The sequence below is a fragment of the Labeo rohita genome, chromosome 5 (assembly GCF_022985175.1).
Source record: "Labeo rohita strain BAU-BD-2019 chromosome 5, IGBB_LRoh.1.0, whole genome shotgun sequence".
Classification (NCBI taxonomy): Eukaryota; Metazoa; Chordata; class Actinopteri; order Cypriniformes; family Cyprinidae; genus Labeo; species Labeo rohita.
The window spans coordinates 39828239-39847361 of NC_066873.1; the positions used below are offsets into that span (position 1 = coordinate 39828239).

Genomic DNA, 19123 nt, shown 5'->3' on the forward strand with positions numbered 1-19123 from the left:
ATGCATCTTTGTGATGAATTTTGCAGAACAATAACACAGACCAATAAGCATCTGGGGGTGTGTTGAATTTTATTGAATTCTGTCTCCTTCTCTCCTGTGCTCTTCTCAGCATCTCATTTCTACAAATACAAGCAGCAGTTCATCTTCCCCGGTAAGTGTGTCATAATTGGTCATTACCCCTACCCATAATGCAGCGCGACATGCCGAGGCGAACTTTTTTGATGTCATTTTTTATGCCATCTTTTCTTTGACGCGCAACAAACCCCCTCCCTCTCCCTCTGTCTTTCTTTGCTCTTCTTGTCGTCGTCTCTTAACCAGCAATGCTGTATTCTCTAATGATGGTTCTTTTAAAGGCGAGGTCGCCTGCGCCTCGCTGACAAATAAAGGCTGATAAGTGCCTGTATTCTGTGGGAGGCACTCAGCTCGCTGCGTGTTTTTTATGAACGTGTGGAGGGAGGAAAGCCATGTTGTGTTGGTAGCCTGATAGTTTAGAATAAAGGCTACTGAAGCCAACTTTGCTGGTTTATTCCAATGAAGAGGTGAGCTGCTGAGATCAGTCACCATTGTACCTTTCAACAGGGAACACACGTCCGGTTTTGTCTATTAGGCAAAACCATTCATTTGTTTTTCAATAGAAAGAAAAACAATTATGTTTTTTGAGGAAAACATTTCAGCATTTTTATCCATATAATGGACGATTTTGAAGTTGAGGGAGAACATGAGATGGGAGTTTTTCGACATACCCTAACTGTCATGAACCGGAACAAAAACAGTCCAGGCAGACTAAGACAAGACGAGCGTTTGACATTAAAAAGTATATAAATTGTATTATTTTTCTGAAAATAACCAATCGTTACGCTAGTTCATTATATGTGAATCTTTGTTTTGGAAGTGGACTTCTCTTCTCAGTAAGATTTTTAAAGGAAGTCTCTTATGCTCACCAACAGTGTTGGGGAAAGTTACTTTTAAAAGTAATGCGCTACAGTGTTGTGTTACTCCCTAAAAAAGTAACTAATTACGTTGCTTAGTTACTTTTTATGGAAAGTATGCAGCGATTGATATATAGTTTTTTTTGTAGTTATTTTCAAAGCTTCAATGTACTGTCATAATAAAAGAACTTCATTAGGAGTTCTAATTCTGTAGGGGACACTGTTGGCCTACTTCTAATAAATACACAAATAACATTTAGACATAAAGCAGTAATTGATGTCATAAAATCATAAGTATGTTTTAATTTAAAGGTCAGAAGCTATAGCTAAGCTAACATGAATTTAAAAAAAAATCATAAACATGACACTTGTAAATTAAATAATTTTATATATACTGATTTATTCTTTAATGTATAATATGTTACATTTTTTTAAACAAAATGAGCTCTAAAAGATTTTCAGAATTTTTACAACTCTTTTGCTTTAGACCATCTACAAATGTTAAATCTTAAAATAAACTGCATTTTTCTGAGAAAAGCAGCGATTGATATGTAGTTTATTTAAAGTTATTTTAAAAGCTTTAGAGTACTGTAATGATAAAAGAACTTCATTATTGTTTATTTAATTCTAACAAATAAGTTCTTGTTAAAAACTAACCAAAATGAAAAATAATTTGCTTATAATTTCCGCACAGGAGAGACTTAATGTTGTTTCCAAACAAAAGGAAATACAGCAGGTAAAATAAGTATTGAACACGTCACCATTTTTCCCGGTAAATATATTTCACCAGATGTTGATAACAACCCAAGCAATCCATACATACAAACAAAACAAATAATTTCAGAAATTAAGTTATGTGTAATAAAATGGAATGACACGGGGAAAAATTACTGAACTACTGAAATGTATTTAATACTTTGTACAAAAGCCTTTGTTGGTAATGACAGCTTCAAGACGCCTCCTGTATGGAGAAACTAGTTGCATGCATTGCTCAGGTGTGATTTTTGGCCCATTCTTCCACAGAGTCTTCAAAACTCAAAGGTTTTGTGGGCCTCTTCTATGAACTCTGATCTTTGGTTCTTATTTTCTATTGGATTCAAGTCAGGTGATTAGCTGGACCATTCTAGCAGCTTTTTCTTTTTCTGAAACCAATTAAGTTTCCATGGCGTGTTTGGGATCATTGTCTTGCTGAAATGTCCACCCTCGTTTCATCTTCATCATCCTGGTACTGTAGGTGTTGGGACTGAACCAGCTAATATTAATTTCCACTGACAAAGGGCAGGATTGCTTTCTAATTACTGATAAATTTCAGCTGGTGTCTTGGCTTTACATGCCTTTTGCACCTCCCTTTCTTCATGTGTTTAATTCTTCTTCCCTGTGTTATTCCATTCTATTACACGCAACTTAATTTATCAACTTATTTGTTTTGATTTCTTTGTATGTATGGATTACTTGGGTTGTTACCGACATCTGGTAAAAAATTCAAGTCAACAGCACCTTTGGAGATATATTTGAGAATGATATATGTGAAAAAATGGTGACGTGTTCAATACTTATTTTACCTGCTGTATATCGGTATCAGCATGGGCTATCATCCAAAATGAGTTGAAAAATTATCGGATATCGGCAAAAATCCAATATCGTGCATCCCTCAATTTAATGCATCCTTGATGAATAAAAAATTTTAAAAAATAAAAATCTTATCGACCACATACTTTTAAACAGCAGTGAATGGCTTCAGTGGTTTGTGTAGTAGGAAAAAAGTATAAGATAAGATAAGATATGATAAAATAAGAATGATTTTTATGTGAAGATATTTGGAGTGTGTTTTTCAAGAAAATACAATTTTCTGAGTGCAGATTGTTGTTGTTTTTTTCAGTGTAAGCCGCGGCGTAAATCAGAGACTTAAATGTTGTTGTTCTCAGCAGTACTCCTGCATGTTTTGTTCTCAGCAGTACTCCAGCATGTTGTGATAAACTTAGTCTATAAAAATACACTTGTTTACAAATGATGTCATTTTCTCTCTCATCTCTACCTTGTGACTTACCTTTTTCCTCTTTCTCTTTGTAGATGTGGCCCCTGAGGTTCCCACCAGGGCCCCTCAAGTCATTCTACACCCTGTTCTGTCTGAGCCCGGGTAAGTGTGTGTGTGTTTATGTGCGTTTATGTTGATTTGACATTTTAGGACGCATTTAAACATGATGACATCAGTCTGTCTATGTAGAGCATTTCAAATCAGCATGAGGTCGTAAACGGCAAAACAGCTCACTGGGATTTGGAACTAAATTTTGATTTGCATTGATTCTGATTGGCAATCTAGGTTTTAGAGCTAGAAAAGATTTGATCACAAATCCAAACAGTCTGTATGAGTAAACCAATAAGCTAAAACTGCCTAAAAAGCCTGGTTTTATTTAACCTAACAAAGTTCTCTGAAGGTCAAATGTTAATCAGCATCTTTTTATTCCAAATGCAAAAATTAGTAGCATAAAATGTAGTTATGATGCTCTCTTGCTCCTTCAGATGGAGGTCAAATACTGCAAAATGTGCAATTATCTTTTTGTGTCACTTCTAATGACATGCCAAGACCACTTAACATTGTTTATTAATATACAAATGTGTCTGAAATGTCATGTTCTGTCCTGTACAGTGAGTGTGTTAGTGTTCGTATTTAGAGCGATGCCCAGTGAAAGGCCACAGACATGTCAGACAGTTCAGTTTTCACCACGGCTTGTGTCTATTTATGGCAGATATGAGCATTTTAGATAACAGAATTATTAGAGCAAAAATATTTGTGGCGCAAAAGCTGATGTGACTGAAGACAAGTCACACACGCACACACACACACACACACACACACACATAAACATTGGCTAAACAAAGAGTGGAGCTTAAGCTACAGTGATGATGTCCACCATATCCATGGATGTTTTGAAAAACTCAGAGACCCATAAAGAAAAATGCTATTTTATTTTATTTTATTTTATTTTATTTTTTACTAGAAGTGTTAATAGGAAATAGATTTGTGTTTAAAAGTGGATTATTTTGCATAATATATCTATATTTTTGTTTATGCTGATTAGAGTATTGTCAGCTTAGCAATATGTGGTTACGTTACATTAAGGACGGTTAATGTTGGCAGCTGACTAGGCAGAGCTTGTGTGCAAGCTAAAAATATGAAGATGAACAAGCAGAATTTTGCATGTGATCTTTTCAGATAAAATAAACAATGGATTTTAATTAGATTATAGGTCCTTGAAAATGAAACATCAGTTTGTTCTGCTGAGGTAAATGACCCTCCCTGAGCAAACACATTATCTGTTTCTGTTCACACAGTACCAAAGGGAGTCCCTTGCTACAAATTGAGGTTGAGCCAACATCTGATGTGAGTCATCCTGCTTCTATAGCAAATGTGTACCATCATGTGATAAAACCTGAACATATCTATGTCTGTCTATCATTCGTTCATTCATTCTATCATTAGTTTGTTCTGTTGTTCTATCATTCGTTCTGACGATATGTTGTTCTGTCATTTTGACTGTCGTTTGTTCGCTCATTTGTTTGTTTGTTTCTTCATTCATTTATACTGTACTTCTATCATTCACTTGTTCGTTGTCATTTTATCTGTCATTCATTTGTTCGTCCATTTGTTCATTCAAGAATTTATGCGTTCTGTCGTTCCATCATTTATTTGTTGTGACATTCTTTTGTTATGTTGTTCTGTTGTTTTGTCTATCTAACAATCATTCGTTAGATTTAAAGGTTGGTCTATCTATCTGTCTCTCTGTCTGTCTATCTATCGTACTCTCATTCTCTCATTCTGTCATTCTATCATTTGTTCTAACGTTCCATGGTTCCATGGTTCCATCGTTCTACCATTCTATCTATCCATCTATCTATGGTTCGTTCATTTTTTCATTCGTTTGTTCTGTTCTATCATTTGTTCGTTCCATCATTTTGTCTATCTCTCTCTGTCTATTTATCTATCTGTCTGTCAATCTGGCTATCTATCTATCTATCTGTCATCTATCTGTCATCTATCTATCTATCTATCTAGCTATCTGTTGTTTGTTTGTTCGTTCATTCGTTTGCTCTGTTCTATCATTCGTTTGTTCCATCATTTTGTCTATTTGTCTCTGTTTATCTGTCTGTCTATCTATCTATTGTTCATTCATTTGTTTGTTCTGTCGTTCTATCATTCATTGGTTCTGTCATTTTCATTTTGTCTATATCTGTTGTTTGTTTATTTCATTCATTTTGTCATTTTCATTTTGTCTATATCTGTTGTTTGTTTGTTCATTCGTTTGTTCTGTCGTTCGTTCATTCGTTCGTTTTGTCATTCTTTTGTTTTGTCTAGCGTTCATTTGCCCATTCATTCATGCATTCATTCATTCATTCATTTTTGTTCTATCATTCATTTGTTCTGTCATTTCATTCTTTCATTTCGTCTATCTATCTATCTATCATCTATCATCTATCTATATTTCTATCTATCATCTATCTATCGTTCTACCACTCTACGATCATTCTACCATTTGTTTGCTGGTATCTGTCTGTCTGTCGTCTGTCATTCTGTCATTCTATCGCTCTGTTATTTTGTCATTCGTTCTATCGTTCGCATCACTCCAACTTTCTGTTGCTTTGTCTGTCTTACATCCCATCATTCCATCACTCTTTCTGTCTATCTGTCGTTCTGTCTATCTGTTGTTCTCTATTTGTTCTGTCATTCCACCGCTCTACCATTCTGTCATTCTATCATTCCATCATTCTATCATTCTGTCTATCTATTACTCTATCTATCCATCCATCCATCCATCCACTGATCTTCCATCCATCTATTCAATCATCTATCTGTCTGTCTGTTGTTAACAGTTATATTTATCGTTCTATCTATCCATCAGAATGAGGAAGGCAACGATGAGGCCGAGGGCTCAGCGGATGAGTTCGAAGAGATGAATCTCTCCCTCTTGTCCGCACGGAACTTCCCACGTAAGGCCAGCCAGACCAGCATCTTCCTGCAGGAGTGGGACATTCCCATGGAGCAACTGGAGATTGGAGAGTTGATTGGGAAAGGCCGCTTTGGACAGGTCTACCACGGACGCTGGCACGGAGAAGTGGCCATACGGCTAATTGACATTGAAAGAGACAATGAAGAACAGCTGAAAGCATTTAAAAGAGAGGTGATGGCGTACAGGAACACACGGCATGAAAACGTGGTCCTATTCATGGGAGCGTGCATGAGACCCCCTCATCTGGCCATCATCACCAGGTAAGCTTGAACAGAGTTGGGTGAGTGACCGCAGCTCAGTATTTCCAGTTCGTGTGTGCTCTTAAAGTTGACTCACCTTTCCTGATCTTCTCTAATCAGCATGACCTCATAGCTTGCGTTATTGCCTGCTTTCAACCTAATTTAAAAAGTCATGTCTTTGACCACAAATGTAAACATAAGTGGCTGAATTTTTTCACTTCTCAGAATTCTCAGAAGGCATGTCAGTATATGAATGGAGAGGGTTGTGAAAAACATGCTCTACTTTAGCATCCTGTCTGAACAGGAGATGGCCAATATTATTTCTTTCCTCTCGCCACACAAATTGGTGCTTCCTGTTTGTTTGTCTGCAAAAAAATGCTGTACTGTATGGCCACAGCCAGTTAAATATTTCAACGGAGGATTCATTTTTTATTTTCTTTTTCTGTTTATATTACTATTTAATAAAAAAAAAATATATATATTTTTTTTTTTTTTTTTTTTTTTTTTTTGAGAATTGAGAGTTTGGAAGAAGAGCAATTATTTGAAATAGTTTACTGTCACTTTCGTAAATTTAATGATGCATACTTGCTCAACTATATTAATTCCATTATTTATACCTTTACCTTATTGGCAAAATATATATACCGATTACTGGGGTTCAAGCGCTTTAAGGCATTTAAACACACATGAAAAAAACATTATGCAAGCTTTTTTTTGCAAATACAGGTAGTTTACCATAAAAATATTATGTTTTGTAACTTTTATGACTGTTTAAGTGCCAGCTGTGGTCTCATCTCCTTAAAACTTTGCATGCTTGTTTAGAATCACCTGTCCCATGTGCTCACCAGTTTTCATGAAGTTTTGAGTTTTCCTTTAGGCTTTATAGGATTTTGGGTATATTTGGGCAGTGTCCTTTTTTAAACTACCCCGTTATAGCTTCCCAAAGGGTATATTTCAACATTTTTTAATAATTATTGACCTAGAAAGTCCAGAGAATTGCACTGCGGTGTTTTTTTTCCAGATTGAGCGAAAAACCTAGGACTAGTTCGCAAAAGTTGTTTTTTAACATCTTCTCAATCATTTAACAATCAATTTGACAGCAGTGGTTTTAGAAGCAAAGTTGTCCAGAATGAGGAGTTCTATCATGTGATACGAATACCGCGTCTATGTGTGAAAACGCGCGCAATGTACAAATAATGTACGATATCGCCTCCCAGTGGCCGATTTCTTTCATATTTCTCACAGGCCGTGAGTCAAACAGGCCCACCAAGTTTGGTTTCGATCGGCGTCCGTTTACTGTGTCTAATAAGTGCTCAAAATTCATCAGCCAAATGGCGGGCATGTTTTTTTGATATATGCAAATATCCTTGTGGCACTTTGGACCAAGTGATTTTCATGTTGATAGGACAAATGGTTGCGTAGGGATAGCCACCTATAAGCCACCTTATGGGCTACCAAGTGGCAGAGCCCTGCGATTTTTGTTTTGCGACATCAGATTGAGTTCTTACGTAAGTGTTTTGAGTTTGGCGAAGATATGTCATTCTGTTCATGAGTTATAGGCATTTTTCTAAACGTGGCCCTGCCCCTTTCGAACATTTTGACATTTCTTTGCGACGGTGAGTCGAAAGTTTGACTTTTTTGATAATGATATTCGCTCTACAGAGAATCTTTCTGCACTGGTTTGGTTCAGATCGGGCAAAAAACCTAGGACTAGTTCACAAAAGTAGGTTTTGCAAAAAATCCAAAATACCTGAAAATTTCACGATTGAATCTGAGGCATGCATTTTGTCCGTTGTGAGCCAAGGATTCCAACGACTTAAGATACTTGAGCCTGCGACTGACAGTTTAGGAGTTATCATCGATTTTGTACTTTTGATCGCTGTAGCTCCCCTGTCAGGCTGATTGGGGTGAGCTTTGGCGACGTTGTCGGCAGTGTGAGTACTACCATCCCTCCCAAGTTTCAAGTCTCTACGACTTTGGTCTACACAATCAGTTTTACGCAGAGATTGCTGATCCATAACCATTCTAACAATTACAATAGGGTTTCAGCGTTATGTGCTTGAACCCCTGAAAACCTGGTAAACGTATATTAATGTCTAATTCTCTCTAAGTTTAGTTCATGATTTTGTGTATTTCTGTTAACACAGACATAAATTATAATGGTTTTATTCATAGTCCTTAATCATAGGACAGCAGGCCCAAACAAACAAATTGAGATATAATTGCTAGAAATGGGCTCTTTCTTAAAAATAAATAAGGGAAATAAATAAATATTGATTGTGTGTCTTAGCATTGTCGTGAGTGATTACGCATTGATTGTTTTCCATATCACCCCTGCAGTGTAGAATAAAAGTTCGGCTTTTTGCTCACAAATGCACTGTGTACAGCATAATTGCAGCAGAATGTCAGAGCCTGTCATTATTTAGAACAGTCTTGACATTATTAGTGTTAACAGTTGAAACGTGATGTACGTGACACATTTCTGTACTGATGGCATATATGCAGAGTTCAGCATTTGCATTTGTGTATCACTCATTTGAAGAGTCCCACACTGCAGAAGGCCAAAAGGCCAGAGTGATGCTAAAAATGGGCCTCGTACCCTGACGGTGTTATGAATATGTATAAATGAAGGAAGAAGGCAGCCCAGGGAAAGACGTAGACGTCTTTGTCAGGTGGCACAGTAGGAGCTCAGATGTCAGGGAGTTGGAGGGCTGTCTTTCTCCTCATTCCCGCAGAGGTGAAGTTCATGGCTCGCTCAGCATCATTAGTACTCCAAGTGACAGTGCTCATATCTGGCTGTATGCAAATTCAGTACAGCATGCTGAAATATGAACATGCATCATACTTGTCCTACCATGTCATATGATAATGTAGGTTGTAGGTTCAAGCTCCACAAGTGGTGATCCTTGAACTTTTAGCATTGTGACTAAAAGCAAAGGTTGCTTTAAGGGCTTTATTATTTAAAGCATATGACTTTATTTTACTCATGTGCTTTAGGTAGTCATGACCCTACCTTCATTTCCCATCATTCTTGGTGGCAGCACAAGAAAGGAAATGGATGAAATTCATTATGTTTTATTTTGACTTAAACTGCCCTTAATAATACACAATCCTGCTGTGTTTCTCAGCTGGCTAAATGAGTTGTATTTTGTGGCAAGCTTTATTGCCTTTTGTCAACAAGCTAAATTGAATTCAGATTTTTTAATATATTGTTAAATTGCTTAATTCTTAATTATGACCAATACCAGTTAGCACATGGACATCAATAAGCAATCTTATGATATTATTTCATTTAATTCAAATTGCCTTGGTAAAAATAGTCAAATGTTTATTTGATTCATATTTGAGTGAGTTGTTTTTATACACTGAATCTGCCTGAACCTGTAATGCTATTCTTTATTGCTGCAAAGGTTGTTTTGAAAACCCACAATCTGCACAAATAGCTGAATAAGATGAAAATGAACACATTTTGATTTCTAATATGTTTTTTTGTTCTTCTGTTGTAGTTTGTGTAAGGGCAGGACCCTCTACTCAGTGATTCGAGATGCAAAAGTCGTTCTCGACGTGAACAAGACTAGACAAATCGCACAAGAGATGGTGAAGGTAAGAATAAGCGAACAGTGACGACTGTTCGCTAAATGTCAGCTAAAATTGATTCACACATGTGTAAAAGCCATTTTGGAAAACTAAAGTACTTGTGTATGTACTGTTCCTTTACACATGCAGTATGTGATTACATTTTGGGCTGCACAAATAATGAGAATAAACCGAAAGTACATGATTATCAAATCACAAAGACCGTGATTTAAAGGGGACATCAGATGCCTACTTTCCACAAGTTGGTTTGATTCTTTAGGGTCTTCATGAAAAGTCTGCAACACACATTGTTAAAATTCTTAATTGGTTGTGTAAAACAACACTCATTTTAGCTCTGTTCACAGCGAGCCGTTTTAGTGCTTGTCTCTTTAAATGCTAATAAGCTACTGCTCACTCCGCCCCTCTCTTTTTTTTTTGTGTCACGTTACCATAAAAACAAAAAAACTAATCCACTGCGTCCTCAGTGGATCTGATGTCGAGAGAAAATCAAGACTTTTATTCCATGGTCTGTCAGAATACTGGATTCTGATTGGCTGGCAGGTATGCAGTAAAACCGTTTAATGTACAGGTAGTACCAAGTCAGTTTAATCACTGTTCTATATTAATGCGCTGCTTTAATTGATGCACACAAACGCACACACACACACACACACACACACACACACAGAGAGAGAGAGAGAAAGAGGGGGGTCGGAGATCGCACTGCGCACATACATAAACTTGTTGTCAATGCTTCCCCGCGTTTTTTTTTTGAATTAGTTGTTTGTAGAGAGAGACGTGCAGACGCAGCATGCAGGTATGTATACACAACTGTCATCTCTCTCTCTCTCTCGATGGATAATTATTTGAAGTAAATACTATAATTCATTCAAATAAATGTGATCTTACCACACTATTTCATCTGTTTGTCTGATTTGAAGTGGGCAGAATGCAATAGTTAACGAGCCGTAACGGACGAAAATAACTAATTTTTACACATTCTTTCAAATATTGCGCTGCAAAGAGCAATGCTAGTTTTAACTTGTCTATAACTTGGCAAATGACCATGGAATAAGCGGGATAATCAACGGCTTACCGTGCATTAAAGGATTTTAAATAGACTTGTCGGGTCGGGTGGTTCTTCGCCCCCGTGTTGTGCGTTTAAAATCCTTTAATGCACGGCGAACAATTAATTATCCCTTACTTATAAAATGGATAGCTCCGGTCCTTGATTCTGATTGGTTGAGCCCTGTTTAAAGCTGCTGTAAATTACTCTACAAACACTTTTGTTTATGTCTGTGTGTTGCTCAGCAGCCACTTTGTTGCAAGCACAACCATTTCTGAGGAACTACAATGTTTGGCAGAAGAATAATGTTTTTATTAGTATTATTACACTTTATTTACTCTGTTTTATTTTGTGAAACCTTACTACATAAATTAAATAATCATTTTATAAAAGCAATAAGCCCTGTGAAGCTGTGGTTTACGGTGAATTATAACAGCTAAGGGGCGTTGTTAGGCATGACGCGAAGCCAAAAAATACAAAAAATTAGAAACATGTATCCCTTATTACATTAACAACTTTTTTTTTTCAGGGCATGGGCTACCTACATGCCAAAGGGATCCTTCACAAAGATATGAAATCCAAGAATGTATTTTATGACAACGGGAAAGTGGTCATCACCGACTTTGGCCTGTTCACAATATCTGGTGTCCTACAAGCAGGCAGGTAGGTCAAAATACACACAAACACACAATTCCTTTTACTGTAATTTTAAGTTAAAATTTTCTTCTTCACGTAGAAAATGTATATTTTTCATTACCAGCCATTGCAATAATTTACATTTTTAAATTAAGTCTTTAAACTATTGCTTTTGTAGTTGATAAACCAGTGATGTGATACTCTAGTCCAGTAAGCATAAAAACATGTAGCAAACAGAATAATGAGTAGGTTTTTAAATCATATTGAACTATGATATTTGTATATATACTTTTTGTCAGTGAACTAATCAACTTTTTATATATTAATTTTCATCTCAGATACATGTTTGGGCTTGCTTTTATATTCTGGGATTACCTCTGCAAAAAACCCTGCGATGTTGCCTTATATATTGGCCAAAATTAGGCAGGCAACATGATGTTGCAGCCTTCCTTTGGAAAAAGACTTCCCTTCAGGGGTGCACCTGTAATGTTGTAAAATGCTGTCTACACTGCCAGAAAAAATAAAGTGAGCTTTACAGCAGCTTTTTGCTAGAGCAATACCCTTACAACAACAAGAGACAACTTTGTATCTCTAAAAGGCAGATATTTGCACCTTAGAGTTACAGTATGTACCTCAAGGTACTACCATGCACCTTTTAGGGGTAAATATGGTACAGATATATACCTTTAAGGGTGTTGCCCCAGTGACAAGCTGTTGGTATCCCTAGATGTACAAGGTTAGCTGTTACTAGCTGAAATCGAGAGTGCAAGAGCTCTGTGTCTCCAACAGAAGAGTGACAAATGTACAACCTATCATACTTTACATGTGGCAAGCCATTAATAACGTCCTTAAATTCCATAATGACTTTCAGAACTGCTTATTAAAAACCAAAGCCTGTAATTATTAGAGTGTGGGCCACAGAGCTAAATCCGGTTTCACCTTCAGTGTTCTCATGGTTGCTGATAAATGTCTGCTTCAGTGAATTGAAGCAGCAGCAGATGTTATCATCACACGAGCGTTTGACAGGACGTCAGTAACTTTTATTGGGGAAACTCCCTCTAGCAGTCTAATTTCAATGCACTGGAAAAAATATGAATAGATGAAAATTGTTGCTTTTGCCAACCAGATATTCACAGAGTAATACACTGTAAAAAGTTTTTACCAGTTTAAGCAGCTGCCTTAATTGTAAGTTAAATCAACTTAAAAGTACAAGTCATTTCAACTAATAAGTTAAATCAACTTAAAAGTACTAAGTTGATGTAACTTTTAACATTTTAAAGGAGCTTCTGAACTTAAAGTTTTAAGTTGAAATTTGTAAAAACGTTTACAGTTTAATATGCATTGCTAAGAACTTCATTTGGACAACTTTAAAGGCGATTTTCTCAATATTTAGATTTTCAAATAGATGTATCTCTGCAAACATTGTCCTATCCTAACAAACCATACATCAATGGAAAGCTTATTTATTGAATGGTTTTGTGGTCCGGAGTCACATATGGACTTCTTTGTTTTTTGTCATTTTTAAAGCTTAACATTATAAAGCCAGAAATGTTGAAGAGTATAGACAAAAATATAACTGACAAAATTGTAATTTTTGTGAACTATCCCTTTAATGTTACACATTTCAGAAAGCAGCAGTGCATGAAATCGAGCTTGTATAGCTAGGAGCGTTTCCGTTCACATAAGGTTGAGTGAATGTTGACCAGTATTTTTAGGTGAATATCCCTTTAATTGAGCATGCATTTCCCTTAGGGTTACTTCATTTTAGTTTAAATCACAAATCAGTATTCACTGTTACGAATATTCAATTAATTATGTTTTATTGCCATTTTCTCCAAGTAATTAATTTAATTCCGCCTGTGTATATGATATGCATGCATCATCTGGTGTAAAATTATATATGATTAGGTGTCATAATACACAACATGAGGAAAAAGCACATCTGTCTCTGATCAGCACTGAAGCACTGAACAGCTATCTTTTCTGTATATGACATCTCTTTTGGCTCTGTACTAATCACCTGCCTAGGAATTCTTAAGACCTGTGTCTATATATATATATTCCCATCTCCTTTAAGAGACAAAGACTTAAAAGAAGCCTTTCTCTGCCACACTCTTTTGAACAGGAAAATCCATGAAAAAGGGTGTCTGATGTATGTGTTTTGTTACTCTCTTGCGATGTATGAAGAGGAAACATCCTCTTCTTTATGGCCGAATGAACTCAGAGATATTCCTTCCTCCAGGCAAGGCCGCTGAAGTACCGTGAAAAGTGGCAGACGTTTGATTTCTTTTGCAAAACTGTGATATGCTTCATATATCTCAGTTGTTTTTCAGTTTTGAATGTTTCATAGGGCAAAGGGAAAGGTTATACGAGGACGTCCTCCTGTACAGCATGTAACAATGCATCAACAAAACAGGAAAAGGAATAATATTTTGCATAAAGACAGTTACGCCTATTTTTTAGGAATATTAATATGTTTTGCATTGTAGTATTATTTAAAGGACAATTAAGCACATTTTCTATTAAAATTCTTATTACCACAGTGCATCCAGTCATTTTACTTTTTTGTAAATAATTTAATTTAATTTAATTTAATTTAGTTATACTGTGCCATTTTGAGTAATTATAATTTTTTTAAAATATATCATTTTTCATTTTTTAGTAGTATTGTTTCAGCATTACAGTAATGAAAATAAAGCAAATATGATACATGTGATAAACATGACAAACATGATGATCAAAAAATCTGAAAAAATTAATAATATTTTGCATAAAGACAGTTACACCTATTTTTTTAGGAATATTAATATGTTTTGCATTGTAATATTATTTTTAAGACATTAAGCACATTTTCTATTCAAATTCTTATTACCACAGTGCATCCAGACATTTTACTTTTTTGTAAGTAATTTAATTTAATTTAATTTAATAATTTGTCATTTTGAGTAATTATATAATTTTTAAAAATACAGATTTTTCTTTTCATTTTAAGTAATATTTTTTTTTACAGCATTCCAGTAATGAGAATGAAGGAAATATGATACATGTGATAATTATGATAAATATGTTGATCAAAAAATCAGAAAAAAGGAATAATATTTTACATAAAGGCAGTTAACGCCTGTTTTTTTAGGAAAATTAATACGTTTTGCATTGTAATATTATTTTTAAGACAATTAAGCACATTTTCTATTCAAATTCTTATTACCACAATGCATCCAGACATTTTACTTTTTTGTAAATAATTTAATTTAATATAATTATGTGATAAATATGATAAATATGATGTCATGTTAATATAATGGTGCCATGATGTACACACATAATTTTAAAATGTTTACATTTATAATAATAGCTTTTGTCCAGCATTAAAATAAGGAAAAACAAAGAAATATGAAAAATGTTAGAAATGTGATGTTGTAATATACTTGAATTTAGTACTGACATGTAAACATACTTTGCAATTTAATAACTGTGTAATTTTATAAGTTTACTTTCTTTTTTTCAGCATTCGAGTAATCAGATTGTGGGAAATATGATAAATATGTATAATAAATCATGAATAAGCAAAGAAAAACATTTTTGTGAGATTAAGCATAGTCTTAACAGTATTCAGTTCTTGAAGTTGCCAAACAACAGCCGTGAAACACAATTTAAATTAAGAAATTCTACTTCTTTGTCTTGAATTTCTGTTTATTTGTGTAATAAGATGTTTAATGAAGTCTTTGGCTTTGAAAGTGCTGAAAATGAGAGTAAATTATCTGGGGCAACACGAAGCATTTGCCACCGCTGATGACCGTGATGATGTTGATGTTGTTTTGGCACTCGTCCCGTTCGTGTTTGCGTGTCGCGCCTCTTCGAAAATGTTTTCATTGGCATTGCAAGCAGTAAATCAACATCCCCGATGGAGCGATATTACAAACACTCGTACCCATCGGTTCATCTGATTATGAGGCTGATTTCGCACAAGTGTGTTTACGTATGTTGGCAGTAATTACCGGGAAAAAGACGACGTCTCCACAGCGACAGGTTTACATTGCAGCCATTGTTGATCGAGTCTCTTGGATGGGCTCAGTGTTGCCGTTCTGATCAGCCCACTTCTACACCTCCGCAGCCATGTGAATTATGATCAGGAGTTATTAGGAGGAAGGGATAGTATTTGAGAGGGGCACATTTTTCTCAGGCCATCAGGGACGTGCAGGCTCTAGCATAATTATGAATTGTTTATCTGTAAGGCACAAGTCTGGCTCTCAATAACACGATTTTACATTAGTTATGTATTATGACTCAGGACCTGACTGGGTATTGTAATAAGATCTGATTATTCTGGGATTTGGTGCTGTTTGAAATACCACAGCCATGTAAGGCAACATCTAGCAGGTACGAGAGCCTAGCGAGGCTGTGAACGCGCTCGTACTGAAGCATCATGAAATGTCAAGGTTTGTTTATGAGGGTTTGTGTGGGTTTGAGTCTTTTGGAGAGATGAAGTCATTGGAAATTTACTCTGGGCAGTCTGACGGGCCGCCCAGATTTCAGACAATAATGGTGTTTCAATGCTATGGAAGCCCTAGGAGCTCATGCATCTTTTTCCCCTGTCTTTTGTGATCATGATGTAACATAACATGATCTAATGTAACACAGGTCTGTTGTTGTTATTGTTTCTTGGTCATTTTAATTAAAGGGCAATATATGCTCCTGAGTTTGAGTTTTCTGGGGGTTGTTTATATATATATATATATATATATATATATATATATGTATGCATATATGTATTTAACTATATAAAATCATACTCTTAAGTCAAATAGATTTGTATTTTTTAAAAAGAAGTCTGACAGTGCACAATTATATAGGTTGCTTATAAAAATGTTATTCATAAAATATTTTTCATGAATTTAAATGGTACACTACCAGTCAAAATTAAAATTTTTAATGCTTTTTAAATAAGTCTCTTCTGCTCGCCAGGCCTGTATTTGTTTGATCCAAAGTACAGCAAAACTAGAACATTTTTAAAAATATTTATATTATAGTATTTTTACTATCAAAAATAACTGCTTTCTATTTGAATCTATTTTAAAATGTAATTTATTCCTGTGATCAAAGCTAAATTTTCAGCATCATTACTCCAGTCTTCAGTGTCACATGATCACATGAGTATTACTAATAATAAATGTTTTTTTGAGCAGCAAGTCAGAATATTAGAATTATTTCTGAAGGATCATGTGAATGGAGTAATGATGCTAAAAATTCAGCTTTGAAATCACAGGAATAAAATACATTGTAAAATATATTCAAATAGAAAACAGTTATTTTAATTTACAGTTATTTTACTGTTTTTGCTGTACTATGGATCAAATAAATGCAGGCTTAGTGAGCAGAAGAGACTTCTCTAAAAACATAAAAATCTTACTGTTCAAAAACTTTTGACTGGTAGTGTATAAAATTAATCATAATTTAATATAATAATAATTATATAGTATTAAATGTATGTATATATAGGATGTTAAGAAAATTAAGAAAAAAAAATGCATTGTGTCCCCACTATTTGAGCTTTGGGGGGTATTTTTTTTTTTTACCTTTATGTGGGTATTTTTTTTAACATATAAAACCACACCCTGTATTTATATTTTTAAGTCAATAGATTGATCTCATTTATTAAAATGAAGTCTGACTATGCATAATATATAGATTGTTGCTTATAAAAATGTAATTTATAAATTAGTGGTGTCAAAATTAGCGTGTTAACGCAGGTGATTCATTTTTTCAGGGTAATGCGTTAAATATTTTTAACCCAGGGACGGGGCTAGGTTTGGCCTTCCCACTCACAACTGCTAAAGAATTGAATGCTGAATGTCTGTACGAGCACACATAAACAGGAGACATTTCAGAGTCACGCTCCAATTTCACCTCAGCACCAGGCACAAGTCAAATGAGCACGGAAACAGTACCGGTGATGAGGAGCTTCAGTAGAACAACAGTGAACTGCGGTCAGATGAGATGTTGTCAGGTCATGTGTCAGTAAAAACGGATCTTCCTGCTCTGTCAGCCGTTATACTATGCTCGTAGCGCGTGCTCTTCAAGTGCACGCACGAATGTGCCTCGCTGTATTAGGTTATATTAAAGAGCTGTATCATATTCAAACCCAAATGAAACTATGAGTATGCAATGTTGTAGTTATGCCGTCAGTTAAGTCAAGATGTTACAAAAAAGGCGACCAAAGCTGCCTTAAAACAGTGCATGTAAGTATTTATTTATGAGTTACATTTAAAGCAGTGTCAGATCCGCGTCCAGTTTAGCAGCGGCAGCTTTTAAAGTAACAGCAGCCAAAATATTCTAATAACCAGCTGCTGTGATGTCTGTTAATCAAAGAACAAAATTAAAAAGATGAAATCAATAATTAATTTATAAAATTTAAATGGTATAAAATGCATTATAAAATAATGTGTTATTAATATATTATTATCAATGTATTATATTATTAATTGGTAATATTATTTTGAATTTATGTATATATATATAGGATGTTTAGGAAATAAAGAAAAGTGCATTTTGTCCCCATTATTTCAGTTTTGGGGGCATTTTTTTCCTGAGCCCATTCATTTTTGACTCTGGTTTGGTGTATATATATATATATATATATATATATATATATGTGTGTGTGTGTGTGTGTGTGTAGTGTATATATATATATATGTGTACTGCAGCATTATGAGTGAGTGAATTAGTTTTTACTCGGATCAGAGAATCAGTCAAGCTGAAACAGCTCTATGTCTGTCAGTGATAGACCACTTTCAAATCCATGTCTGACACTTGAGAAGGAGGCGACTACTTTATCATTGTAGAGGGTTCACAGGTTTTTAATCGGTCCAGTGGGAAACAAAGTTGTGTTTACAAGTTCCCAGACTCTGTTACATTGTGTACTTCTGAGAAAAAAAACAGCTAGTAGTAGTTTGAGTTTCTTGCCATTCAGTCTTGTTGAAGAGTTTCTGTAGAACGTATACTAGCACGTATTAACTATCTATTATTTAAGTAAACAGATTTAGACAATTTTATAAGAAATGTTGAGTTCATAGACAATTAATTGACGATTGCTTGAATCTGAGCAAAGTTTGAGAGAAATCTGAATTCTCTACAGAATGTGAGATTTCAGTATTATTTGTCTGAGGAGAACATTTTGACAGAGACTATAGGAAAAGTCTCCATTTGCTTTTCATTTGATCTCATTGCTTTCTAGGGGAAATGATAAGTTCAACTAGAGGTCTCATTTGTGGACTAGACTGTCGATAGTCTGACTATGGGAGACTAATTGTTCCCTGCCCTCTATTGTATTCCTTAGACAGAATTGTCACTGTAATGATCTTTTAGTTTGTTTTCTGACCTTTTGTATGGTACAGATAAATCTAACTCAAAAAGGATTTGTGTTTTGTGATTGATAATGCTTTAAACTTCGTCTTCTGTGTGTCTCTTTCTCCAGTAGGAGAAAGGATAAGCTGCGGATCCCAAGCGGCTGGCTGTGTCATCTCGCTCCTGAGCTCATCCGTCAGCTCTCCCCCGAGACCGCAGAAAACCAGCTTCCTTTCTCCAAACAGTCTGACGTCTTTGCCTTTGGGTGGGTCCTTCTCTGTACCCCTCGCAGCACCCGTGTTTTCACCCCTCACTGCTTCTGTGCCT

The 19123-nt window shown here is 35.3% G+C and overlaps 1 protein-coding gene across 2 annotated transcripts in view; it reads left to right on the forward strand.

Moving 5' to 3' along the window:
* ksr2 (kinase suppressor of ras 2) overlaps positions 1-19123 on the forward strand; it is a 123352-nt gene that overhangs the window by 90817 nt on the left and 13412 nt on the right. For both annotated transcript variants that reach the window (XM_051110462.1, XM_051110463.1), the window contains exons 13-19: positions 110-151; positions 3000-3066; positions 4263-4311; positions 5828-6195; positions 9681-9777; positions 11346-11479; positions 18927-19061. In XM_051110462.1, the coding sequence (XP_050966419.1) occupies positions 110-151; positions 3000-3066; positions 4263-4311; positions 5828-6195; positions 9681-9777; positions 11346-11479; positions 18927-19061 (892 nt within the window). The remainder of the gene's footprint in view (positions 1-109; positions 152-2999; positions 3067-4262; positions 4312-5827; positions 6196-9680; positions 9778-11345; positions 11480-18926; positions 19062-19123) is intronic.